General features: G+C 43.4%; 1 protein-coding gene across 11 annotated transcripts in view; it reads left to right on the forward strand.

Moving 5' to 3' along the window:
* The window catches only part of CSMD2 (CUB and Sushi multiple domains 2), a 548097-nt gene that overhangs the window by 318413 nt on the left and 202173 nt on the right, over positions 1-27511 (forward strand). For 10 of the 11 annotated variants that reach the window (XM_073317325.1, XM_073317326.1, XM_073317333.1 and 7 more), the window contains one exon: positions 17986-18168. The exons of the other annotated variant lie outside the window; for it this stretch is intronic. In XM_073317325.1, the coding sequence (XP_073173426.1) occupies positions 17986-18168 (183 nt within the window). The remainder of the gene's footprint in view (positions 1-17985; positions 18169-27511) is intronic. 11 annotated transcript variants of the gene reach the window in all.

Raw genomic sequence — 27511 nt, forward strand, 5'->3', positions numbered from 1 at the left:
TCTATTACAGGAGCGGGTGGGGGAGGTTCTGTGGCCTGCGATGTGCAGGAGGTCAGACTAGATGATCATGATGGTCCTTTTGGCTTTAAAGTCTATGGGTCTATGATTGCCAGTCCCTGTTCTGGGCATTAGCAGTACAGAACTGCAGAAGCGGGTTGGAACTCAAGGTTGGAACTCAGGTGGTCGTAGCTGAGCAAATTTCATTTCAATTTTTTTAAAAGCTCTTTTCACTGTAGACCAGGCATCTCGATTAATCTCTTTCTAAATCCCGTTGGTTAAAACCATTTCGGTTCCACATTAAACTGGGGCCAACACTAAAATGTGGTGTCTAAAACCAGATACAAAACCCATATCTGGGACCATAGATATGTGGTTGTAAGAGGTGCTGAGTGCATGCTGCTGCCATTAACTGCAGTAGCAGTTTTTAAGCGCCTGGAACCTGAAAAATCAGGCTACTTTTATAGTTGATTCACCCACCTTTGAAAATGTTTGCCTAGGTGTGGGGAAATTGTCATATTGCTTTCAGGCTGAGAGCTGCTTCAGGTAGGATTGCTGATTGTAGCACTCCAGCAGCGATGTATGGGATCACGAAGGGGTGTGATATGCAAGAAAACCTAATAGAGCTAAATATCGGTATGTCTGGCTTGGTTGAGCAATGCCTTGGCGGGATGGGCCACAGTGGTTTATGAATATTTACAGGATGTCAACATCGTGTTTGCAAAGAGAGGTACAAGGAAGAATGTTATTAAGCCAAGCACAGGAAAATAGAGGCTGAACATCAAAGTTATAATGGTGAGAGCTTAGCTGTTGGAATAGCTTCCCAGGAGAAGTGGTACTAGCCCCATTGCTTGGGACGTAAAGATCATAAGTACGTATTGTAGAGACCATCCTGCACTGGTAGAGGTGACACTGTCTCATCTAATAGCTCCTTTCCCTCTGGAATTTCTGAAATTTTCGAATGAACCCGTCTTTACTCCTAGGTTCAGTTACTGTCTTTGACCTGCTTAAACGTTACAGATGGTTTGATCTGTAGCAGCGCTGAGCACTGGCTGCTTGGCCTCTGGCTGGGGTTAGGGTGACCTTTGCCTCTCAGGATTGGGGCCACAGTGCTGGTCACACAGTTCTAATATATTCTGTAACAAACGCTGCTGGTGCTTCTCCTCCTCCCGCTCCCTGCACCTTTAACTGGGTGCTGACTCCAGTGGTGAGTCACATGCCAAGGTTTCCCATAGTTTTCCACACTTTGCTACTTCGTTTACTTCCCAGAACCTTACAGCGAGAGGAGAAAGGGGAGCACTGTGGCTTTGCAGGAGGAGGTGACAAACGTCCTATCATCAGCGTGAATGCACCTTCCTCTTCAGCATGGAAGAGGCTGCTTGACCAAGAGCCCCCTCGGCAGTAGGAGCCAGGAAGTCCCAGGCTAATGTGTCCCTACAAAGTAGCAAGGTGTGAACTTCATGCCCCGTCCCATCTAAGTGAAAGATGCACGTTCTTGGTAACTGCACCTCACTTAGAAGAGACTGAAGCCACCTTCCTCGAGCTGTTCATTGCAGCAAGATGACCTGCTAATAGGTCCTGTTGGCTAGTAGCCCAAATTAACCATCTCTGTCCAAGTGTTAGACAGGTGCATGAGTGAGTTCAAGTTAGTTCCTTACCACATAGCCAGACTCACCGTGTGTGCATCGTAGCCTAAACTCACTAGATATCAGAGTGAGCCTAAAGGCAGAGAGCCTTCCTTTGAGTGGCCCCTGTCCCAAGCTGTTTCTGAGCTGTAATCCACCCTTGCATGGTTTACAAGTGAAGAGCCACACCCTAACTAGTGTCCTATGTCATTTTGCTAAGCGCTTTGCCTTGTCTTAGGGCAGCAATTTGGTTTTGGTCTTGCTGAAAAACACCGGTGCATGAGCCACAGAAAGCACCTCTCTCTGCTGTCCCCAAAGCCTGTGCTGGAACTATCCCATAGCTTGGCTTTCCCCTAATCAGCCAGTTGCATAAAATACATTTCATTTTGTAAACGCTTTGAGCCAAATGACAAAGCAAAAAACATCCAAGTAAGAGGCAATTAGTGCTTGGCAAATACAAACGAAATTATACACAACTTACTAACAAGTTTCATCACCAGTTTTACAGCCACCCTGTTCCCTAATTGCAAGAAAGAAATCACAGTTAATGGCTCCGTATAAAGTCAAGATGAAGAATTTGCCTAATAGGAAGTTAGTGTTGCTGATGTAGTGTGTTTAAATAGCTATATATCCTAGCATACTTCTTGGCTTTAGTGTACCTTTGAAGTGTAATACAATCATAGCACCTGTTGCTGGTGTTCAAATGCCTGTGCTAATCTTACTCCTAAGGATGTGTTGAAACATGTGTTTCAGGACTCAGAGAAAGGAACATGTTGAGTGGTTTAAGAAGGAGCTCCCGGAAAAACCAGTCACCTTTCTTAGCCATGTCCTAGGGATACACGTGCCCACAGTAAAGAAGGACAGCGAATCTAGGCTAAATTCAAAGCATGTTGGGCCAGATCCTCAGCTGGTGTAAATTGGTGTAATGCCATTGATTTCAATGAACCTATGCCCGTTTATACTAGCTGGACTTTCCAGAGCGATGGAGACTGTGTGTCTGAATCCACTAGACAACTCCAAACGTCTGAACCACGGCCTTTCTTTTCCCCTGGAAACAAAGACGCTCCCTTGGGACCATCACCGAGGAAGGCGGCCCTGCTGTTTGTCAGAGAAATGAATATTAAGTTCCGCTTTGCTGGAAACATCCTTTGTCTCTGAAAATGGTACGGAGCTGATTGATGCCACAGTGCTGTGTTCTACTTGCGAAATGGGATTGGGTCTTGTAGGAGGGTCGTGGATGTCTTCTTCTCCCTCCCATCCCTCTATCCAACACAAGGTCTTTTGACATTCAGTGCACGCTGGTGCAACCCAAAGACAGTCATTGCTCCTCAGAAGACTTTTTATGAGCGCCAAAGAGAAATCATCTTTGACAGTATCCATAGAGGAAGTAAACTCCATGAGTAGCAGGGAATCATGTCCCCTTCTGACTCGTCCTTTAATTTGCAGGCAGAATTCTACCATGTGCTTCTAGGAGCCCGCTCCATGACATCCCTGTGTGAGAACCTGGTGTATGAAAGGACTGCATGCCTGTTCCAACACCCTTTGAAGGACTAGTCTTCAAACCCCATCTGCAGTGTCCATTAATGCATCTCAGGATTACATCACAGCTGACCATAACTTAACTTTGAAAGCTGAAGCAGACTGGCATGAGCTGACACTGCAGAACACAGAGTGAAAACATGATGCCTCCCTTAGAATGGGAGGAACCAGACCCTGGGGCATTTACAGTTACCATTGAAGTTCATTGCAAATTCTCTGTGCGTTATTGTGCTGGATCCTGCTTCATTGATTCAATGGGAGCTTGTCCATTGACTTCAGTCAGAACTGGATCAGGTCCTAAATGAGGGATGACTTTGGCCCACATATTGTTGCTTGAAAATGGGCAAACAGGCTCTTTGCGCATCATAAAAAATTAGCAAAGCAGACCTTCTAATGGTGTTTTAAACTTGTGGTTCAGAGGCACTGGTGGATAAGCAAACAGAAACTCCCCCCTCCCTTTTTTTAAAAAAAAGTCATTGAAAAGAGGTTTTGCTTCCAATTTAGGTGTATCCCTGTGGAGCTGGGAACAAAAAGACATGCCAGTGAGCTACCAGGAAGTGCATGAGAACCAGAAAGTGCAAGTGACTACAGAAAGAAAGTGAAAATAGGAAAAAGTGAACTAGGGGAAAGTAAGCCCTCGGCATTAAGGGTGAGATTGAAGAGAGTCTTGCGGTTAAAGCACTCAGCTGGGGGTTCACAGCTCAGGGGTCAACTCCCAGCTCTGCCGCTCATAACTGTTTGGGGTAAATTCACTGACAGCATCTAAGAAATTTCGTATCAGAAGCTCCATGTCATTGGGACTTGTGCTCCAAAATCCCACAGAGAACCCCTTTGTGCCCCATTTGCAAAATGGAGATGGTAATCTTTCCCTGCCTGGCAGAGGCGTTGTGGGGATAAATCACTGATGTGGTGATGACCATCAAGTGACCATCAGAAACCTCATCATTTTTTTCAAGTCCAAGGCATATTTTGTTGACGTGCCTTTCTCTAACGTAAAAACATATCAATTTAAAAACAAAACAACCAAAAAAACCACTCCACCTAAAACCCTACCAAAACATGACCGTCCCCTGCAAGTGCTTCTCTGCTTAAGAAGCGGAGAAGAGAACAGATATATGGCAGATGTTGATCACATTGTTTAATGCCTTGCTGGAAGGCAATCAGAAACTGCAGTGAGGAGTGGAGTATAACAACCTATCAAGAATAGAATAGGCACCTAGAAAGAGAGAGGAATGAGATTTTAGAAACTCATTCAGTTTTCATCATGTAAAGTGGTGCTAGAAATAACGCTAAGAATATTGTTAATGAATTCCTTTTTGATAGTTCCCCAGTAATCCTGAAACTGTATATCAAAACTAATAATCTTTTTTTCTTTCCAAAATACACCATTTTGAGAATATTAGCCCTTTAATTATTTTTTGTTGCGTCTTTCAAATATGATATCAGTGTCTGTTTGCAATATTTTCTTTTCCGGACTCAAGTTCACAGGGTGCTTGGCTGTCCAATCTCATCCAGCAGATTCCCACAAACCATCAGATGTCTGGATTCACAAGTTTTTGCAGCCTGGCGTCCCTCGGAGCTTTCTATGAAGCACTGAGTGGACTCATTTTGCACAATCCCTTCCCAATAAATCAAGTCCCCTGTGTGGATGTCGTTTTAATTTATTGCAGTCTTGTCTGGCTAGATCCCCTTGTGTAATATCCGTTGGTTTCTTCCTGTGGTTAAAATCTAAAGAAATCCCGCTGCAGATGGAAAAGGAGGAAAATTCCTACGGAAGGAGGGTCTCTCAGTCAAATACGCCCTTCATAATTCTTTTTGATCAGCCTTCTTGGCTGGACACCATTACGTTAGATGAATGCCTTGTTTAATCTCCCCTAATTTAAGTCTTCAGGGGGGTGAATTTCCATGACACTCAACTCTATCTCTCATTCACTACTGATGCAACAACCACTACCACTAACATGTCAGAACCGCTACAGGAGATTAGCTCTTGGATGAAATGCCACTGGCTCAAACTGAACCCAGGCAGGAGTGAAGTGATGCCTGTTGAAAAGGGGAAATGCTTCAAAGAACTAGCCAAGAAATTGTCTCCACCTTCTATCAAAGGCATACAGCTCCCCTTCATCAAAGTGGTTCCAGGTTTCATGGTCCTGTTTGACTCCTTGCTAAGCTTGGGTGATCAGATATGATCTGTTTCCAAAATGTCTTTTCACCTCCATCTCACTAGGAAATATTTCTTCCTCCAGCATGAGGATCTGGCCAGAGTGATCTATCCAGTGTCACCTCCAGGCTGGATTACTGTAATTCATTGTATTTGAAGCTGAATGTGAAAATGATGTGCTGCCTAAACTAAATCAAAACTAATAATCTTTTTTTCTTTCCAAAATACACCATTTTGAGAATATTAGCCCTTTAATTATTTTTTGTTGCGTCTTTCAAATATGATATCAGTGTCTGTTTGCAATATTTTCTTTTCCGGACTCAAGTTCACAGGGTGCTTGGCTGTCCAATCTCATCCAGCAGATTCCCACAAACCTGCCTTCTCCATGGCTTAGGCCCCTCCACTGGCTCCCAGTCAGCCCCTGATGCCAGTTTAAGTCCTGGGTCCTAATTTTCAAAGCAATTAAGGGATCAAACGCCAGCTACATCAAAGACAGAAGCACAATCTATGAACCATTGCCCCTCTGGGAAAGCACAGACCATGCAGCCCAAGATGAAGTGAGAGAGAGCTGGGGATAAAGGATCTCAGTCAAGGGGATCCAGGTCTAGAGTGAACCTCCAGAGGAGATCAGGCAAATCCAGAGTCATAAGAACGGCCATACTGGGTCAGACCAAAGTCCACCTAACTCAGTATCCTGTCTTCCGACAGTGGCCAGTGCCAGGTGCCCCAGAGGGAATGAATAGAACAGGTAATCATCAAGTGATCCATCCCCTGTCTCTCATTCCCAGCTTCTGGCCAACAGAGGTTAGGGACACCATTCCTGCCCATCCCGGCTAATAGCCATTGATGGATTTCTCCTCCATGAATTTATTGGAGACCATCCCTGCCCTTAAGGGCTCACAATCTGAATAGCCAAGGGTAGAGGGGAAAGAGAGGCGAAGTGACTTGTCCAAGGCCACAGAGCAGGTCAAGTGGCAGAGCTGGGATAGAGGCCAGGTTTCCTGACTCCTAGTCTAGTGCTCATTTCACTGGGCCTTTCTTTACATTACTACATAAAAGCGAATAAACAAATTGTAATAACATTAACCGGTGCTGTATTTGCAAGAATTCTGAGTTGGTCAAAATTTGACCCTTCTCCCACACAACAGACCTGTTATATTCCCGTGTGTCCTTTTACTGAGCTTGTAACAATGCCCTGGCCAGATCGTGCACATGGTTGAACCTGAGACCTCTGAATCCAAGAGTATGGGTCTCTAGTGCCTGAGCAAAAAGACCAACTTGTGCATATCTGTGTGTGGTTTAACCACTCGTAGAGATGAAGTGTCCACACTGTGTTAGCATGTGGTGTATTCTGGCCATCAGAAATGATGGACTGTAGAACTGAGGCTAGGGAAGTCAATGGCAGTGCTGGTAAAGTCGGGAAAGTGGCTGTTAACAAGTAAGTGACTTTCTTATTCAATACCCTGTGGGCCTCATTCAAGGGCCATTAAACTCAATGTGTTTTGTTTTTCTATTGAATTCAGTGGGATTTGGGTCAGGCTCTGTGTGTGTGTCTTTCAATTTATATCTCCTTATATTGCTACAAAGATGAAGTCTTCTGTTGGCCCAATAGAGCAACAGGGGAGTGAGCCGGAATTCATTGCATTTCGTGTTCAGCAGAGACCCGCTGGTGGATCTTTATTCCTGGCGACAGCGTATAGCTTCAGAACATTGCTTGAATTTCAGATCCCAGGAGTTTTAGTTCTGATGGATCAAAATTAGGGTATCTTGGCAGAGATGTGTAAGGGAAGGTTGGCCAGAGCCTGTGCCCCCTATGGCTGGCTATTTGCCAGCATGATCAATCCTTTCCTTCCAGAAACTCTACGTTCTAATGATGGGCAAACTCAAATTCACCGAGTTTGTTGGTTCAGCTCCGATGAAGACACAAACCTGAAAAGGTGGTGTTTGGATCCGAATTTGGACTGGGTTTTTAGACTAGGTTTCAAATCTGAAGCTGGCTGAGGCCTCTTTCCCCAGCTAATGGTGTGCTGCAGGTGAAGGCGTTTGGCGGATGAAAAATGAATAGTATTTACGATCATTTAAATTCTGACTCAGTGCTTGGCTCTGGAGAGCCCTGATGAAGCTTAGCTTTAGTGCTCAGCTTTAGCCCCATGGAGCTAAGAAATATAGGAGCTCTGCAGAACTGAAGGCATAAGATTCCCTCTGTACCGAGCTCCTGGGTATTTCAATCAAATCCTGCTACCCAAGCAATTTGGATCACTGGGTTTCTATGTGTTTCCCTACCTCTGTGTATGCATACACACTGTGTATGTAAATATGCACATCTGAATGTATCCATATGCAAATGTAAGTGTTTATACACATGCACATAGATTGTAGGGGGAGCTGATAGTGACCCCTATATTTAGGTTGCATAAAGCTTTCAAATTATAAAATATTTTCCTAACTTTTGCATGTTTGAGTTTGGAACCTAAGGAATGTTATTTGAATGTAATTATTCTGTATGTAATATACACATCAATACATATTTGAGTGTATATGCATTAATATAACATAATTAATATAGAGCCTGATTGTTCATTGTCTTGCACCTTGTCATGCCACGTACACCAGTGTAAAGTGAGAACAAAACACGAACACTCTGCTTTGGGAGCACTTAACACTCGTTTTCTACTGATGCAAAAGTCTGCACAAGGTGCAGTGGGGAATCACACTCATACTATAGTGTCACAATGGGAACTGATGGATGCTAAAAGATTTTATTCAAAATTTGGCCCTTTTTATGTTCTTGGGTGGGAGTTGAGCACTCTTGAAAATCTGGCTCATAATGTGAACATAGGGCTTTGGGGAGGAAGGATGGTCCAGTGAGTAAGGCACTATCCTGGGAGTTCTAGCTTCAATTCTCTACTCTGCCACAGACTTCTTGTGTGATCTTGGGCAAGTCATGTAGTCTCTCAGTGCCTCTGTTTCCCATCAATAAGATGGGATAACAGCTCTGCCCTGTCTCTCAGGGAGGTTGTGAGGATGAATACATTAAAGATTGTGAGGTGATTAGATACAACAGTTATGGGGGCTAGATAAATACCTGTGATAGATGTCCATGCTTACATCAGTGCAAATGGCCACCTGCTGCAAGAGACGATCAACTTTTCCCCTCCCCTCTGACGGTTCCCCTGTACAAACCACACACATGCATGATGCATTTCTCCTGTACTCAGTAGTCCGGATTATAACCAAAAAGAAAAGGAGGACTTGTGGCACCTTAGAGACTAACCAATTTATTTGAGCATAAGCTTTGGTGAGCTACCGCTCACTTCACCGGATGCTACTCGGAAACCGGATTATAACCATCGCTCTGGTGGCTGCTATTAACAGGTTTTCGCTGTACAGAGACCGACACCCGTTGATCTGTTTTGCATCTCAGTCTTTGTTGTGTAAAGAGCTGTTCCCAGGAACTACATCTGGTACTGCCACAGAAACACCGGGGCCCAAAGGCATCTTCTGAACTACTTGTTTCTTAGGATCCCACACCAGATCTGCTAGCACAAGCCAGCTCCCGCGGGAGGCCATGCATCATATTTACTGTGTGTTTCTTTTCCTGAATGCTCTCCATCGATTGGGTGTGCATATTTGTTTTTTATTTGGTCCTACATTATAGAAACGCCCCCTGCCCCAGTCTGCCTGGCATTGAAGTCTATCAAACCAGCTTCTGTTTATTTCTTCCCCCTCCCGATTTCCATTAAACATATTGACTCTTGTCATAAAGCAGGAGGGCTGGAGACTGCTGAACCAACACCCATTCAGGCTTTTAGCTTACAGTGCCACTGACCTGAGCTACATTCGGAGTAACCTGTCTCCTATTTACCTTTAAAGATGAGCATAAAACTTCACTGGAGTGGTTTGACATTATGCCTTGAGGGATTTTAATGAGTGACAGCCTGCTGGATACAGGTTTTCTTTTTGCCCGGGAGCTCTGGCCTAGACAATGGGTATGAGCAGAGGTATAAGGCCAGAGGAGTTTGTTTCTTTTTTGTTTGTTTGTTTCTTCTCTTGACATTTTTTCCCCACTTCTGGAACCAACAAAAGAAGATAGGCTTCTTGCAGCTTGTGCATCCTGGATCATGCTGCAGTTCTCTCCAGAGGGTGGCTTCTTCCAGCCTTAACTATTTGTGCAATTGCACCATGGCATAAGAGGCTAGACAGCTGAGGCAATTAACTATTTTGCACCAGGGTTAAGCACTCTTTTAAAGGTCTGATTCCCACTGCCCACTGAAGTTAAGGGAAAGGCTCCCATGCGGACCTGAGATTGGGTTCTAAGAAAACAGTGACCTACATTTTAGGTGCCTTCATTTTTGACAGCAAAACTGTAGATACCAAAATCAGGTCCCTTTTCAGTGTCTCAGGTTGGACCCCTGGATGCTGAAATACCCGCAGTCATTAGTAGTTTTGAAAATCCAGGCTTACTTCTACCACATTATGTGCCAATGTGCAGAAGGAAAGTCTTTCTGCCCAAGCAAATAGGAATGAGAGAGAAGCTTGCAGAGACCTTTCATTCAGCTTCATGGGAGGTGTCTGTGTGAGCTCATTCTTTCCCTTCGTTGGGTCAGAAAGAAGATATTCCTTCCTGTCTTTGTGTGGCTGCACTTCTCCCTTTTCCCTACCTCATTCTGAGTATCCCGCGCTCTAATCATAGCCTGGTTTTACAAAAGTGATGAGCACCTGCATTCCCATTGACTTCCGTGGCAGGTGGACTTGCTCAGCGCCTCTGACAGCAGCCCCCTAGGTGTGTTAGGGTTCCTAGTGCCCTGTGCCTCCCATGCCAGAGCTGAACATTTGGGAGATGGTTAAAAAAAACCCAGAAAACAACCTGGGGTGAAATTCTGGCCTTATTGAAGTCCATTGGCAAAACTCCCGTTGACTTCAGCAGGGTCAGAATTTCACCTCTAGGGGTTGTACGTCACCTCCCCAGTGCAAACTGACTGTTTTAAAGGGACACAACGTTATTCAGTGACACATACTCTGCAGTGAGGTGTACATTTCACCGACCAGTCCCAAGGATGTTCAAGCCACAACAGCAAAGAACATGGCGAGTGGTTTTAGCACATTCACCCACAGAAGGAAACTGAAAGAAACAACCCAGCTGAGGTTTTAAAATGGGCATTTTAGTAGTATTTCAAAGGGCCGTGTCTCCTACCACAGGTATGCTAGCGAGAGTAAATGGTGTCGTGCAGAGGGGGAGAATCAGGCCTGGGTTCTCTGCAGCTTCATTACTTAGGTCCCAGTGCAATGAAGCGCTTGATTTCAAGGATGCTTGACTCCTTTGCTGAATAATCCTATGACAAAAGTTAAGCTTGTTCTTAAATGCTTGGCTGGATCTGGCCCTTAATCTTTGCAAATTGCTTTCAGAGATGTCTTGATGAAATATGTTTATATCAGTGCTGCAGTTAATAGGATTTAATGAATCCTAAGAAGATCATATTCATATTATGTTAGGATGGTTGAGGTGTGCGTGCAAGAGGCTTTCGTGTGAGTTGGGAGGAGGGATCAGTAAATGGAGGCATTTATAGAGGGGTGCCCATCTTTCAGGGTTTGGGATATAACCTGTTACAACAAAAGAGAGGGAGGGATGGTATTGTGGTTAAAAGCCCAGTGCTGTGAGTCAGGAGGGCTGGTTTCCACTAGTGAGCCATGAGGCCTTCCGAACTCATGCCACTAAAACCCTTTGCTGCTACATCATGGCATTGTGTCTCTCTCTTTCTCTGCATGCCTGTCTGTGCATGTCCATAAATGCTTTGGAGAGCAGGTATGTGTTTTTATACAGTATGTGGAATATCTATTCATAAGTGTTCATTGTGTGTGTGTGTGTGTTTATTTACTATATGTACAGTGGGTGCAGTATTTGCGTTATATATAAATCCTGAGCCTCCAAAGAGCTGACCCATTCAATCCCGATGACGGATAAGAAGCAATAATCGATTTGTATTTGAAGTAGCAGTTCCAGAAGACTCAATAAAACTCAGGCATCCCAGCATCATATAAGTAGCACATCCACATTTTGTAGCCGTTAGTTTTGTTTCCAACTGCTGTGTGGGTTATTTATTTATTTTATATTATTTCCTATTAAGCTCTGAATAGGTTCTTCCTCTGTATCAGACACTTCAACATTACCAGTTTTTAAAAGGAAGTAGGTCAGCATGGATTGCTTTCTGGGTGCATCAGCTATTTGTAGACAGAGTTTTATGAGCTCACAGACGTTCCTAATGGATGTTTGCAGAACATTTTGAGGAGGGTTTATTGCTAATGAAATCCCTCCCACCTTCCACCTTTGTTTTCTATTATTTCTAACTGCCTGCTATTGACCTCTGTTAACAACTTCAGCACTCAATGCGGTGCAGTCTACAAATGGAAAAATATTTCTGGTTGTCTGCATGCATGAGGAAACATCAACACAAGGATACTCCACGGGCAGCTTTGGATGGGTTGTTGGTTGTCAGAGCTGGGGGTGAGCCCATGTGGGAAAGTTCTACAGAACTGAAGTAATGGTGGAAATCAATAGAACTTCTACAGAAATGTGGGCATATTTTGTAGTAGTTACTCTAAGTAGTGTATAATTTGAGAGAATTTGCTCGTTTCTAGAGTTTTTTGGAAACTGCAAAGCAGGGAAAGAATTCTCTATTTAGGATGCTTCAAAAACCCTAAGGGAAAAGTAAACATTTTCCTTACATTGCATTGGACTTTTGCATTAGGTTCGGGCATGATGCTTTGAATGGTGGTTTCTGGCCTATTGCAACAATTCCAGGGACACAGGACTCCTGGTTAAAAGCAAAGATAGAACATGGAACTTCCTACCCAAGGAGACAGACCTTTACTAGCTGTGCTAAATAAGGCTTTTGCCATTAGCTGGGGGAGTGTTAAGAGCTCTTCTCTGCAGCTAATCCAAGTACTAGATGATACCTTGACGTCACGCATTTGAGCAGTCCTGATACTCCATCCAGCACGCACGCAAGTCAGTACATTTGTTGGTGGTGTGGGTTTTAAATATTGTAGAAGTGGCCAGTGGTAACTGGCCAAGAACTTTGTGTATGAATATAAATGCCTTGTGACTTTTCCAGCTGAGGTCATTGTGACAAAGGTCCCTGGAGGAGACCGTTGTAAAATGATCGCTTTATGGTGCCTTCTAGATGCCAGGAGCTCCATGTATTTAGCTTAACAAAGAGCAGGTCCATGGGTGACTCAATTATAGTCTGGAAGTATCTATATAGGGACCAGATATTGAATAATGGGGTCTTTAATCTAGCAGAGAAAGGTGTAACACGATCCAATGGCTGGAAGTTGAAGCTAGACAAATTCAGACCGGAAATAAAGTGCAAATTTTAACAGCGAGAGCAATTAACCATTGGAACAAGTTACCAAAGGTCATGGTAGATTCTCCATCCCTGGCGATTTTTAAACCAAGACCAGAGGATTTTTCCAAAAGCTCTGCTCTAGGGCCTATTTCGGGAAGTTCTATGGCCTGTGTCATACAGGAGGTCAGGCTAGATGATCGCAGTGATCTCTTCTGGCCTTGGGATCTATGAATTTGATGCCAGTGTGCATGTAATGCACGAATTACATGCATTCACCTGTCAGCCGCATCCGGGCAGGGGAAAGGGAATGGAGTTCACCACCCTTTCTGGATGCAGTGAAGCTATCCCTGCCCAGGGATGTTTTTTTATCTCTGGCTCATAAAGATGCTTCTGAAATGCAGACATTTCTGGTGTTGGAATGCACCAGAGTGAATCTAACACTGTAGCACTTACAACAGCAAACATTCCTCTAGGGGGGAAGATGATTCTTCACCACCTCACATGCTCGTATCACCTCTCTCATTTACCGGATCCCTCTGCAAAGCACTCCAATCAAATAATCCCATACAGCAGTCCTTAAGCCACTACTTGTCAGCCCTGATCATCTCCATTCTGCATGAGCGCTTGGCCACAGGCTCCTCATAGCTGGCAAATTTGGGTAGGCCAAGCATGGATGCGACTATGTTAGCTAAGCCAGTATCTTGACAGAAAGAAAAGGAGTACTTGTGGCACCTTAGAGACTAACCAATTTATTTGAGCGTGAGCTTTCGTGAGCTACAGCTCACTTCATCGGATGCATACCGTGGAAACTGCAGCAGACTTTATATATACACAGAGAATATGAAACAATACCTCCTCCCACCCCACTGTCCTGCTGGTAATAGCTTATCTAAAGTGATCATCAGGTTGGGCCATTTCCAGCACAAATCCAGGTTTTCTCACCCTCCCCCCCCCCACACAAATTCACTCTCCTGCTGGTGATAGCCATCCAAAGTGACAACTCTTTACACAATGTGCATGATAATCAAGTGCACATCCTGGGCCCACTCTCTCAGGGACTGCTGCCCCTTCAAGTCTGAGTCTGCGAGGACTTCTAGGTTGGATCTCTTTTACGAGGAGACTAAACAAGGCCCAGGATGTTGTTTTCAAAGTTACACTGAGGTCCAAACTTCATAAAGAAGCCTAGAAATGTCAATCTAATATAGGTATTTGAAATGCAGCCCTCTTTGTGCATAAATATGTGCATAAAGAGCCTGTTTGGAGAATAGCAATAAACTGGTCAATTTCCCTGTTGTATCTAGTCTGTTTCACTCTCTGTTTCTTATCATTTGCAAAGCCTGCAGGGCAATACAAACTGTTAGAAATACACTTCATGAAAACTTTTCTCTTAATATTAAATTGTTAGATCATATTTCTGGACCCCATTACCTGACGATGACTTTTTATGCAATAACAGAAACCAGATGCTCTGTCATGGCTTCTGTTGAAAATATACCTGTATCTAAAGATGCCTTAAGTCAATATAACAGTAAGAGAAACTTCTTGATATTCAAATCACATGGGAATAGATGGATTAATACAAATCTTGATTTATGCGATTTCCTCTGTAAGGGAAATGTCATAAAAGAAGTTTCCAATTTGGTGTTAGAAATTGAAAACTGGGAGAAAAGACAGTGAGCCTGATCACAGATGATGGGGATAAAAACCAGAGAACGTGGAAGATGAGATGAATGCAACACAGATTAATAGGGCTGAATCACTGAAGAAGGCTTCAAAGGAATAAAGTCTCATCACTAATAGCGATAGAGAAGGAAGGAACTCTTTAGAAATGAAACTGTATGAGAGCAGATAACAGAAAATCGCATACATGATTTTCCCTAAGTCAGAATACAATTAATCTCTTGCTACCTGTACATCTCCATATGAGAAGGTGTCATCTGTCTACTTTAGAACTGCATGGGGGAATTGATATTGAAATGGAATACGGTAATGCAGAGAGATAATGTCGACACATTTAGCAGCCCAACTTGCATTTTGTAGGTATCTCCCTCCACTGCGACGGAGACTTCGCCCCCTGTCATGCAATGAGCTCTCCAGGGGTGGGACCTTGCAGTGAGGCGCTGCTCATGCAGAACAACTTCCAGGCCTCCTTATTATGACAAGGATTAAATGTTCATATCATGGTAGTGCCCGATCAGGATTGAGGCCCCAATGTGCAGGGTGCTGTACAAACATACAAAAGAGAGAATCCCTGCCTACCCATACAGTATATGCAAAATGAGAGCTTTAAGAACAGAGCGAATATCACTCTAGGTGAGACCAGTGGTCCATCCAGCCCTGTATCTGACAGTGGCTAATACAAGATGAGTGTAAAACACCCATAATTATGTCAGTTATGCAGTAATGTCCCCCGGGGGTAATTTGTTCCTAAACCCAAGTGTTTGGGGGTTGACTTGTGACCTGAAGAATGAAGGTTGATACAAGTAAAAGTGTTTACCCTGGCTGGTATAATGCAGGTGATATTATTCATATACATGTCTTATTGCAGAGAGTTCCATGGGTTAATTATGCACTGCATCAAACCACACCAAATCTGTTTCTTTTTATTCTTTCTAAGTGTATTGCCTTTTAATTTTGTGAACTGCCCCCTCGTTTTTGTATTATCAGAGGGTAAAAAGGAATGCATGGTTGCTTTTCTTCTTTATATTTCAGCCACTATTGAATAGTTTGGTAGCAGGGGGTGTCGAGGGATACTTTTGCCTTTAACATAAAGTTAAAAAAAGGATAAATACAGAAGACAGGATGGATTTATGCTGAGGTACTGGGACTCAAATTTGGGTTTGAATCCCAGTTCTGCAACTTACTTACTTTCTGTGGTTTTTGTCAGATGATCATAAAAACTATGAAGTCGGACTAAGTGTGTTTCATTCCTTATTGGATACACTGTGGCATTTTGTGGTTCTGTGATGCAGTAAGGAAAACAAACACATTGGGGTTAGAAGACTGCAGTGAAATTGATCTGGACTCAGCAGGCTGTGGATATGGATGTGGTTGTGGATCAAGATGTGAATATAGAACCTGTTGGACCAGAGCACGCTCAAGTTTTCTTGTTTAAAAACCGGGTGACACTTTGGGAACTGTCTGGAGATCAAAGAATCCAAAGTTGCGGTGTGCAATGTAGAAGAGGATCTTTCCAGGATAACCCCATATTTTCCTTTGGTCATTGTTAGTTGGGGAGTGGTGAAAGCAGAGAGACAGACCCCATCTCACTGAACACTTTCCTACAGTGGACTTGCAGAGCTTCTCTTGTACAGTCATTACAAGATGCCTTTCCTGAAGCATTAAAGATGCGCTAGGCATTCGTGTCTTCATGAAGGAGTATCATCAATTGCTTCAGGAGATGGGATTTACTCTCAAATTTCCATTGGGTTGAACTGTTCCATCTGTGACCTGAGATATTGCTCCTTTTATTAGCTCAGATCAGAAAACGGAGTGAAAGTTACATAGTTAGTAATGGTAAATGGGATGCAGAGCTTTACAACTCTCAGGTCACTGTTTTGAAACCAGCAAGATCGATCACTCGTTGCCCCCTGTTTGTTGGGCTCTATGAAATGGGCTGCCGGCCTCAGTCCTGTCTGTTGATTGAACTGATGGCCTTCCATATAATAAAACCACCCTCGTGGTTGGCACTGTTCTTAGTTTCAGCATGGGGCAGAGGATTGAATCTGCTGTGTGTAGCCCCTTCAAAGGACTTTGGGCTCAGCTTCACCTGTGACTATTTTATCTTCCGGATCATAGGACTGGGAATTCAGCAAGGGAGTTCCCAGTGTCTGTGAGGGACACTGCTCACAGGTGAGGCTAAGTTCAGACTCTCTTAAAGGGGCCAGCTCACCCTGTGACACACTGTATAGGTGTTCCCTGCAGATGCATGAAGTCCAGGTGCATCCGGATGGAAGCTTGTCCTATTTCAACCAGTGATCTGTGGATCTAGGATTTCAGTATCCAGGGTAGTGAATCTGTAGCGATAAGGACCCTCAATTTAGGGCCACATTCTGCTTTACTCATCAGAGCACCTCACCTCATTCCCATGGGGCTACCGTAGAACGTCAGAGTCACGAACGCCTCGGGAATGCAGGTTGCTGAAACGTTTTTAACTCTGCACAGAACATTATGGTGGTTCTTTCAAAAGCTTACAACCGAACGTTGACTTAATACAGCTTTGAAACTTTACTATGCAGAAGAAAAATGCTGCTTTCCTTTTATTTTGTTAATAGTTTATATTTAACACAGTACTGTGTTGTATTTGCTTTTGGGGGGCGGGGTTCTCTGCTGCTGCCTGATTGCGTACTTCCGGTTCCAGGTGAGGTATGTGGTTGACTGGTCAGTTCGTAACTCTGGTGTTCATAACTCCGAGTTTCTCCTGTATTTGATAAGGCCAAGACCCTCAGAGGTATATAGGCAACTAACTCCCATTGCCTCAGCCTTATACTCAGTGTAACAGAATCTAGCCTTTGAGAAGTAAATGAATATCTTCAGGCTCCATGTGGATTTTAATTGCCGATGAGTAGTATAGATGTTTTTGTTTACTCCTGAGATAGAACGTGAGTTGATGGAGACCGAGAGTTCCTTTACCGAGATCTACACAACCTTTTTTTCTTTATTAAAATGGATTTTAAAATCGTTCGTTGTATGTCAACGGCCAGGTTCGCAAATTAGATTCCCCCACCCCAAAGGTTTCATAGGAGCTGTGTGTCCACTTCTCTTGCCACCTGGATTAAATATTCAGCTGCATGGGAAATCAGTACCACAATCAATCTCTCTTTCCCTGTAGTACTTTCGTATTTAGAAAGGGAATCAGAAATAGATCAGTTACAAGGATGGATGGAAAGGGATTAGCAATTCAGATCAATCAACCAGGAAACCCATCACCGTGCTTGTAAATACAGCTGTTTAAAATAATTACTTGCTTTAGTTGTTGTCCCAACACTGATACATGTACCATTCACCCAGTCAGTGTAACATGCTGCCCCCCTGTAGTGGCGGCTGGGACATAGCTAGGGGACCATGAAGCTGCTGGTGCGTTAGCTAACAGAGGTGGATCTTTTAATTCAAACAATAGAGGCCCATGCACTGAGATACAGAGGCTCCAAGTTCAATCCCCCATGCCAACAACCCACCAGGGGTGTGTCATTATGTAAGGGTAATGCACACATTATCTGTTGATAGCATGTAAGCAAGAGCATAATAAAAACATTACAATAAAGTATCCAGTTGCCAGAACGTTTTTTCCCCCCACTTTTTTTTTATTTTCTTTCAGAAATTGACCAGGGAAGTTGCGGCGATCCTGGGATACCAGCCTACGGCAAGAGAGGAGGCTCAACATTTCGCCATGGGGACACTCTGAAGTTTGAATGCCAGCCTGCCTTTGAGTTGAAGGGACAGAAAACTATTACCTGCCAAAAGAGTAGCCAGTGGTCCGCTCAGAAACCAGTCTGTGTTTGTAAGTCAGTGAGGAGACTGCTTTAAAGTGTTTGCAATGTCCAGTGAAGTAGCTACATAAACAATACATTTGTGCACTGGATTTAGTACCTAGAATACGGAAAATACTGGAGATAGAGAGATGGAAGCCGTACTGCACAATATGGATCAAGATTTCAACTACCCCAATGTTTGAGAGTGTTTGAATCTGAGAATTTGGTTCTGTCCATTACAGGGGAAAGGGGACAGCCTCAAAATTTGGATCTGGCTTCAGATTCCAATCTCTCCTCACAATTTTTTTTTTTTGGATGGTATTTATTTCCAGGATTTGGGTTCACGTTCATCTCTGAGAGAAAGTGGAATCTTCCATGCTGGTGAAAACCCATTAAATTAAATTAAGTTTTTGGCCATTTAATTCTCCTTTGTAACCTGACAGCTCTCAGGTCCCCTACCTCCAAATCTCAACTTTAAATTTCTTGTCTTAAATCTCAGCAGAAATAGGGTTTGATGCTCCCAGTAGTGACTTGTGGGGGCGGGCGGGGATTTTCAGAGGCATAAGGAGGAGTTAGGCGCCCAGTTCTTTCTGGCTTTCAGTAGTCCTGACTGACCTTGGAAAATCTCCCCTTTAACTCATAGAATCATAGAATCTCAGGATTGGAAGGGACCTCAGGAGGTCATCTAGTCCAACCCCCTGCTCAAAGCAGGACCGATCCCCAATTTATGCCTGACAGCGTTAAGCACAATACAATTATAAATGATCTGAACCTTCACCCAAAAGGAAACTGTTAACAAGGCTCACAAAAGTATTTACTTTATTTTGTTCCCCAGCTGAGGGCGAGTGAACGCATTGTGTCTAATACTTTACCCACTTGAGCACTCTAGTATCTGAATGTTCAGCTTTGAGGAGAAGAGACGGGAAAGTCAGTGAAACAACAGGATGATAAAATGGAGCTGGGAGTGAATAACAGAAACAGAGGAAAGGCGAGTGTGAGGAAGAGCGTGCCGAGAGGAGACAGCAGAAATGTTCCTAAAATAATACAGTGTGTGTGTGTTTATTATAATACAATAAGTGCACACACACATCCTGTCCAAGGTGCTCACTTGTAGTTTACATAGGTTTCTTCTGTACCAAAGACATTGCAAAGCCTAGAAAAACAAATATATTATTTCAAAATTGAATTACCCTTGCAAAAAAAAAAAAATCCTACAAGGGGCAATGCAGAGAGGCAATTGTGGAAGAATGACAGTTGCAAATAAGTAAACTTTCTTTTAAATTATAAGGTAAATGTTTCACATGCTTTAACAAATTTTGCAAAACCTCTAAGCGGCTTGCACAATTTGTGAAAGCCACAAGGTTTGCCCATTCCTAAGTGTCACGCACGTTTGCACTGCGTGGCTTTGTCCAGAAGCAAACACACCCTGAGACATTTGAGGGAAATTGTCCTCCTTGCATTTTCCTCCTGATCAGCATGGGAAGTGCTAGAATTCTCATGTGACAGCCCCCTTTTTTGTCAGACTCTTCAACCAGTTTTTTTCTACCCAAAACCATTCAGAATTTGGGATTGTTAACAAAACCTTCAGCTGTTTCTGAGATTCCCCCGACTGACAATTGATAGAGACAACCGAGATGCCTGTGATTCACATCTTGGGTACCCAGAATGACACAGCTCCATCAAAATGTTATCACGGTTAAAATTTCCCCATCTTCAGTCCAATAAATGTGTGGATTTTTCACCTACTGTGTCCATAGATACAGAATTGAGGCGGGGGGATCATACCAAAGCCCGTATTGCCCAGGGCAGGGGAAGAGAAGCATGATCACTAAGGAGCCATGAATCCACCAGTTAAAATCATGCAGCACCTTCCACCCTCTCTGGTCCAGCTTGGATATTTTCTAATCAAAAAGGCAAAATGTATAGATAGTGCAAAAAAGTTTTGCATCTCTTTTGCCCGTCCGCCCCCTGCCGCTCTTGGGTTTGGTTACTCTAGACACCATCACATGAATGTGTGTCAGCAGAAGTGGCACAATAGAATGGCATAAGAACATAACTCAGCATAAAATCTGTATCTGTACCTGTGTTGGGCCTCAGGTGGAAAAACAAGGTAACCTGTTTCATATGCTGCTAGTTGGAATATGCAAACGATTCAGTGCCTCCAATTCTAGCTACAAACGCATGACAAATGCAGAAAGGAGATTAAAGCAGCATCTGCTGGCCTGAGCAAATGATTTATGTCCATGTTGTATGTGTCTCAGAGAACTCATGGCCTGAGCTTTTGTGTGATGAGGCCACACAAAATCATCATGTACCTGCCTTATTGCAAGGGGTTCCTGAATCCGCGATTGTCTGTGCCTTCACGATAAAAGACCTTCCATCTTTATCCTCCTTGTGGGTGTCATCACACTTCTTAACCATTCATGCTATGTACGTGGGGCCCTTAGGAATCTTCACCAGACTGTCCCATGCATGCACTGTGCTGCTCACTTAGGGACAGAGTATGTCTGGCCTTGAGTGCATATAGGTTCCCTCTGACTGCACTGAGCTAGTGGAAATGGTTCCTTTAGCTCACTCTGTTTCTGTAGCTGAAAGGGGTGAGTGCAGTTATCCATCCACATGTTTGCTGTTAGCTGATGATGAAAGTCGTTGCACTCAGCCATGACCATCATGACATTTGCAGTGTCAAACTAGCTTCATGGTTACAGTTAATCACCCTGATGTGCATTTTGAAAGCTACCGTTTGTAAATCATTCCAGGGTTGGTATCGTTTTCACAAGCAGGTGTGATCCAGATTTCATAGCACAATAGAACCAAGATTATCACTTCGGTATAAAGTTGTGGTTGTCCTTCAGGAACTTAAAGGTATTGAAAACAGGGTGAGGAAGTGTCTAAGGGAGAAAATTAGTACCTCAGACATGCAGTTGTGTTAATTATTTAGGAGGTGCTGCATCCGGGTGCATTGGTGGGATCTGATGTGTATATGAGGCAATAATCAAACTGTAGTTACCTGTGAATGAATAGATAAGCAGGTTTAAGAATGGGGAACTAGCCCCACGGTAACAGAACTTTCATAAGAAGCAGACTGGTTGTTCATATACCACAGTGATGAGCCTGGTATAAATGTATGGCCAGATGGACTGGAATGGCCCATTCCATTGCACTAAGTGTAACTTTCAGTCACGTGTCTGTATTGCTACTTAAACGCACACATCTATATTATGAAAAATAAGGCGTTTTGTAATTCTTATCTGGATTTTAGATGGACTGTTGCAATCCTAGGTCCTGATTCAAAACAGATTTCATGGCCAGGCTTTGCATTTAAAGTATAGATTTTACAGCGTGTGAATTACAGCGCTAAAGAAAAGGGAAGGACTAGGGTTCCTGATTGGAGCCAGCTAGTGTCTAAGATATTCTGACAACTTCCCCTGCACAGGTCTATTCTGTCCTCCAAAACTCTTTGCTCTTCTAGTCTGGGGTTCCCCGCACTGTCCTGTTAAAGCACCCAAACCCTGTCCAGCAATGCCCGATGGCCCAATCCTGGGCTATGAGCAAGTGATTCAATTGCGCCAAATGTGTGATCATTTTACGTTGTGGATAATTATGGAATAAGCTGTAACTGGCAAGTGATACCTTTTGACACCAAATCCTGATGAATATGGGTGATGGTTTCACCTTCCACTCCCCCTCCTCCATTACTTGTGCTGGTGAGTGTCTCAGGAGAATTATTTCTGAAATGGAATCCTTTTCTGGCACATGTTAGTTCAGTGTCTTCACGCTCGTGGAGCTGTAGGTTGCTGGACCCGTCAAGCAGTGTAAAGGTAAAGTGTGTGTCTGTGTCTGTGTGTGTGTGGCTGTAGATGATTATCATCGTGGGTTCGTGAAGAGGACATGGGGGCAAAGCTCAGGGTTTTACATTGAAGTTCTGATACAAGTGCCCCATAGGTTACGTGTGGAACCTAATGAAGAGTGGTGTTTTTGTTGGAGGATCCATATTTTTGGGTCTGTTTTGAGATATGGTAGGGCTGAACCAGAAAGCTTGGGTCCGTGTCCTGATACAAACTTCTCCAAAGTTTCCAGGTGGTTCTAATCTGGGGTTTTAGTTCAGGCTCATCTCTAGTTTGCAGTGATTTTTCCTTTATTATTATTAGTTATTTCATTTTTTAAATTAATTAGTATTGTGGTAGCACTTAGAGCCTCTGTCATGGACAAAGGCCGCATTGTGCTAGGCTTTGTACAAACCCAGAACACAGGACAGCTCGTTGCCCCAAAGAGTTTAACAAGTGACATTATAATCCTTTTTCAGAGTAGCAGCCATGTTAGTCTGTATCCACAAAAAGAAAAGGAAAATCTCCCCACTGTGTTTTCCACTGAATGCATCCGATGAAGTGAGCTGTAGCTCACAAAAGCTTATGCTCAAATAAATCTGTTCGTCTCTAAGGTGGCACAAGTCCTCCTTTTCTTTTATTATAGTCCTTGCGTCTTTTATTTTTTCCTTAGTTGCAGTCCGTGTGGTGCACTCCCCCAGTTCCTTGCGTTTCAGGTTTAAGAGAATCCAGTACACGCCAGTGGAAACTTTTTTTTTTTTAATTGTGAAAGTTTCTGCCATCTCTAGTTGTGAGGTGCTGGTTTACAGCACAACTTCACATGGTTGTGTTATGGGTCTGGGTGGTTATGACGTGGCATGGTGCTTTGTGTTGTGACAGTGTGTGTGTTGAACTGCAAACTTGCAAGTTCCCGTGCCCTGGAGCTGACTGGAAAGGAGACTCAGAGTTGTCACACTGTATGGTTAGAAATGCTTTTTTCTACCCAACTGTAGTTTCCTATTCACCGCTTGAAACCTCCCTCCAGTCTGTATCTCATTGCTTTGACATATATACCCTGTAAAATGGGCACTTACCTGATACTGGGGCCTATTCGTTAGATGTTTTAGAACTGGCGATTTGTGCCCCAAACCTCTTATAAAGTAGCATGGAGTGAATCAGCTGCGCCTGTTGCGAGTTGTGGCGATTTTGAATTTGTCCCGCAAAAGCACCAGCCATTGTGTGAGCACTTAGCAGCTTGGCTCTGAGCTCCTAGCCTGAACTCCCATTCAGTTATACAGCACTAAAGGTTTGTTTTTGTTCTTCGTGAATCCTTCCAGCCCATCTGTGCACCTGATGTTTTATGCCTCATGTATAATTTTTCTCCCCTTTAGCGGTAATTACTCTTCCTGTTAATCCCATATTGGCTTTTTATACCTGCTGAATAATCCTAACCCCCCCATTGCAAATGGTATGTTTTCTAATTTGAAACTGAGTGGCTAACCTTTTGCATTCACTTCCTGATACATACATATAGGATTACGAGTCGGTAATACAAACTGTGATAGACGTTTTCCCAGCGCCATACTGAACAGCACCATGTAATTTTGTGTAACTCGACAAATTTTCAATTTTAGCTCTAAATTAACCTGTCAATTGTTTACTCTTTCTTCCTCTCTTTCCTGCTCTCACTGCCGATGATTCACGGCAGCAAATGGAACCACCCTAACAAAAAACAATTTGCGGGTTTTCAATAAGTGGCAATAAGAGGCAAAAATCTTCTCTGTATTTCTTTATTTTAAATTATGGAAATTTATTTTGAGACTGGGGAACCCAGACAGCCAGATTCCAGAAGGCAATAATAATCTGTTGAATTTAGTTGCGCTAAGCTTTGTCAAAAGCAGAGTAGGTCTGGCGGGGGTAGGAAATCCAGTTCTGTTCGAAGTACAGAGATGCCATTTTTGTGTGCGCAAATTTTCAAAATTTCAACAAAGCTTTTTTCACCCCAAATTTAAAATTTGTTTCACAGAAAACATTTACTAACCACCTACCCCTGCAAGTTATAGAGTTGTTCATTTAAAATATATAAAATAAAATATTACTATTTTTTAAAAGTTACCCATGTCTGACCCATTCTAGGTCTATTAAAGAAAAGGTAAATAGCTCCTGTTAAGTTATTTGAGAAGAAAGGCAGTTTCGCTAGCTTGTGCATATGCAAATCCAGCCAATACCCAGCATAGAAAGAAATAGTTGGATAAAATAAATAACCTGAACTTTTCTCCTGAATGAAAAATAAAAAAAATGACCTGAATCTTAGCAAAGGGGCCAAACCAGAAAAGGGGGCAAACCACAAAATTGGCTCTGGATTCTAATTTTCTAAAAATCTGTGTGTGTTTGGCTCTGGGCTTTTGGCTTGAGTCCGACTGTAGGTCAGATAAATGCCATGGGGTCATTAGTAGATGGCTTTTTGTGCATCTGAGAATTTACATAGTCCGACTTGGACTCTAAGGCCTAGTCTCCACACCGATTTTGTACCAGTCTGACTGTTTGGGGGAGGTATGTGATGTTGAAATAGTTATGCGAGTACAACCCTAAGTGTGTATGTGGTTATACTAATATGAAAGAGCTCAGGTTGGAATAGCTTATTCCCCTTCCTGTACAGAAATAAGATATGGTGGTAAAAACACTTTTATGCCAGCATATTTCCACATTAGGATAACTCGAGTGCTCTAACTATTCCAGTACAGTTAAAGCAGTACAAAATTTGTGAGTAGACTAAAAGGCCTAAGAGCAAAATTGAGAGGTAGTGTGTAATTAGACTGCATAAGGGTACATTAAATTCCTTAGACCTATTTACTCCCACTTGCTGACATGTGACAGTCTATGAGAGAGGCCAGCACCAGCTTCTAAAGAGGATGGTGTAAAAACCATGCAAAGGGCAGCTATGGAAGGGGGCTAGTTTCTTCCTGTCCCTGCCACTCATTAGTGGCTGGTTTATGCTGTGAAGCAGAGAGAATCACATCCCTTCCAAAACCCTTGGTAAATTTCAGATAATTATTCAAGGCGACTGGGGTTGTTCAAATCTCCAGGAGTTCGATCTTTACAGGCACTGGGGGGTTTTCTCATTTTAACAGCCATGGAATAAGCTGTTTCCTTTCTCTAATGGAAATTGTTCCAGTGAACTCCGTGTAATGTTTCCTCTTTATCATTCTTTTTCCTTTGTTCAGTGCTGATTGAATATGGTGTGTATAGCGTATGTTGCATCTGCAGGCTGCTCCACCCCTCTGTTGCTAAGGGGTGAGACCATTCTTCTAGGTTATACCTGTTGTGGATGTTACTTGCTCATCTGTTTGTAAACTCAGTTTGTTTAGTGGATTTTGGGTGAGTAATAGGACATTTGTCATTTGTTGTTTTGGGGCTGGTTTTTGCCTTATATGCTCAGGAAAGGTACTGGAATGAGATCCCTAGATCTGCTTTTATCCACCAAACAAATAGAGGATGGGCACTGGCAGGGCAAGCTCTCCTGCCAGTGTGTGTCCTCTCTGACTGCTGTGGGCCATGAAGACAACTTCTGGCTTCAGACAATCAACAGAGACTGCCATGAGTGAGACTAGTTATTGCTGAGTGATGGCATGGTGTGTGTGTGTTTGCGTGCACGTGTGTGTGCGATATGAACATGTATCCACAAAGACTCATTAATAACTTTGGTTACTGTTGGCCAGAGTCAGGTTCAAAGAGGTTAATTATTCATGAAATGCTCTGAATCCTCTGAGGGCTCCCCTGATCCCTTTGGACCATTGTTTCTTGTATTACTCTGATCTCTATGTAGATGTGGGATTTGTAGCTCTTATTACCAACCTTGTTTCGCAGTTGCAGCCATGTAAGAGTGTCCTGTTCTTAAAATTAAGCTGTCATTCTGCATCCAAAGTCTTTGTTCTCCATTATGGCCCCAATTCATCAAAGCACTTCAGCACTGTGATTTAGGCACATGCTTAAATGTAGCATGTGCTTAAGTGCCATGGTGGCTAGGTATGAACTTAACCATGTGCTTAAGTGCTTTGCTGAATTGGGGTTTATTGTCCTATGGTTCATTCCCAATCCATTTCTTATTATGATCCACAGGGATGTTTCTGTTTCCCCGTCTATGACTCAAGAGATGGAACCTGCTCTGTTGCTGACTGGTGGGCCAGACCCTTCCGATAGAGCTTTAAATAGAAGGGTGCTTGTTTTGTGTTTGAGTGTGGATGTATGCTGTCCATCCAGCAGGGAAGTCGCAGAGCGTCCGATACCCCACACCACTTCCTTCAGTTGTTGTAGCTCTCTTAGCATCTATATGGAGTTGGCTTTGGTATGCACAGGTCAAGCGGGAGCCATGCTTCTTGTTTCTGTAGCGGGTACCTTTAGTTTCAGATAGAACTTCAAGTGGCCTTCAAAGACTGCCCAGGTCTGTCTTTGCCCAGCAGTGGAATTCTGTAGACCCATAACAACATTTTTGGGGCTTGGACAGTTTTTTCAAATACTTCTTTTGTGTCTCCAGACTGGCAACAGACCTGGCTTGGAAGCTCTTAAGCCCAACAGACACTGTGTTGCTCTTAGTCATAATGAGAACCTGAGCTCCTGGATTCCTGACTCTCAGTTTAACTAGGAGACCAGCAAGTATGGTGTTCCAATAGTGGACGCTGCCTATTAGGATAGCTTGAATAGCTTTGTTGCTGCACATTCTGATTGTCAGAGGTGCTGACCAACTACCGGCTGGCTGCTCAACGCCTTTGAAAATCAGGTCTCCAGTGCCTTAAGATCCATTTCCTGTGCTGAATTCTGCTCTTATTTACAGTGGTCTGGAGTAACGATTGTGGCTGGTTTACACTGGTGCATCTGAGCCTCCCTGGCCTGAGGATTTTTCCTTCTTCCTGATGGTGCTGCTATTTGCTGCGTGTGTCTCTCTGTGTACCTGGGTCGGGTGGGATCCTTACTAGTGGTTTATCTGATTTTTACCTTTACACCCTTTCTCCCCTCCCCGGAGAAAAGGAAATGTCCAGTGTGTCACATGCCTGTCTTTAATCTGGACCATGGAGTGGTTTTCTCATGTCTCTTGCATTTGTTTGCCTGTCCTAATTTTACGGTGTATTTTAACCGAATATTTTATCTTTGCTACTGTTGTAGCTTGAGGAGATTATTCTTGTTTGAACTGGTTTCTTTATGATGCAGAGTGCCAGAAGCAGGGGACTGCAATCTCTCGAGATTCTTCTTCTTCTCATTATTTAACATTTATATTGCAGTACCTCAATGTTTTGCTAAGTAAAGGGACACTCTCAGTTTGCATGTCTATTAATATACATGGCCGTATCCTCACTTGAGGCTAACCTGTGTCTGAGACAGTGTATAGTTGCTTTATTCCAGGAGCAGATCAGGAAGAAGATTGTGACTCTCAGCCAGTCTGAATCCATTTTTTCCCCCACTGCTCCAGGGCTAATGTATCCTGTGTCAGCCCAATACCTGGCACAGCGCAGGTCTTCCAGCATGCCCAGCCTACCTCCGCCCACTCCTACCCAGCTCTGCATGGGCTGTC

The sequence above is a fragment of the Lepidochelys kempii genome, chromosome 19, assembly GCF_965140265.1.
Source record: "Lepidochelys kempii isolate rLepKem1 chromosome 19, rLepKem1.hap2, whole genome shotgun sequence".
NCBI classification, from domain to species: Eukaryota; Metazoa; Chordata; order Testudines; family Cheloniidae; genus Lepidochelys; species Lepidochelys kempii.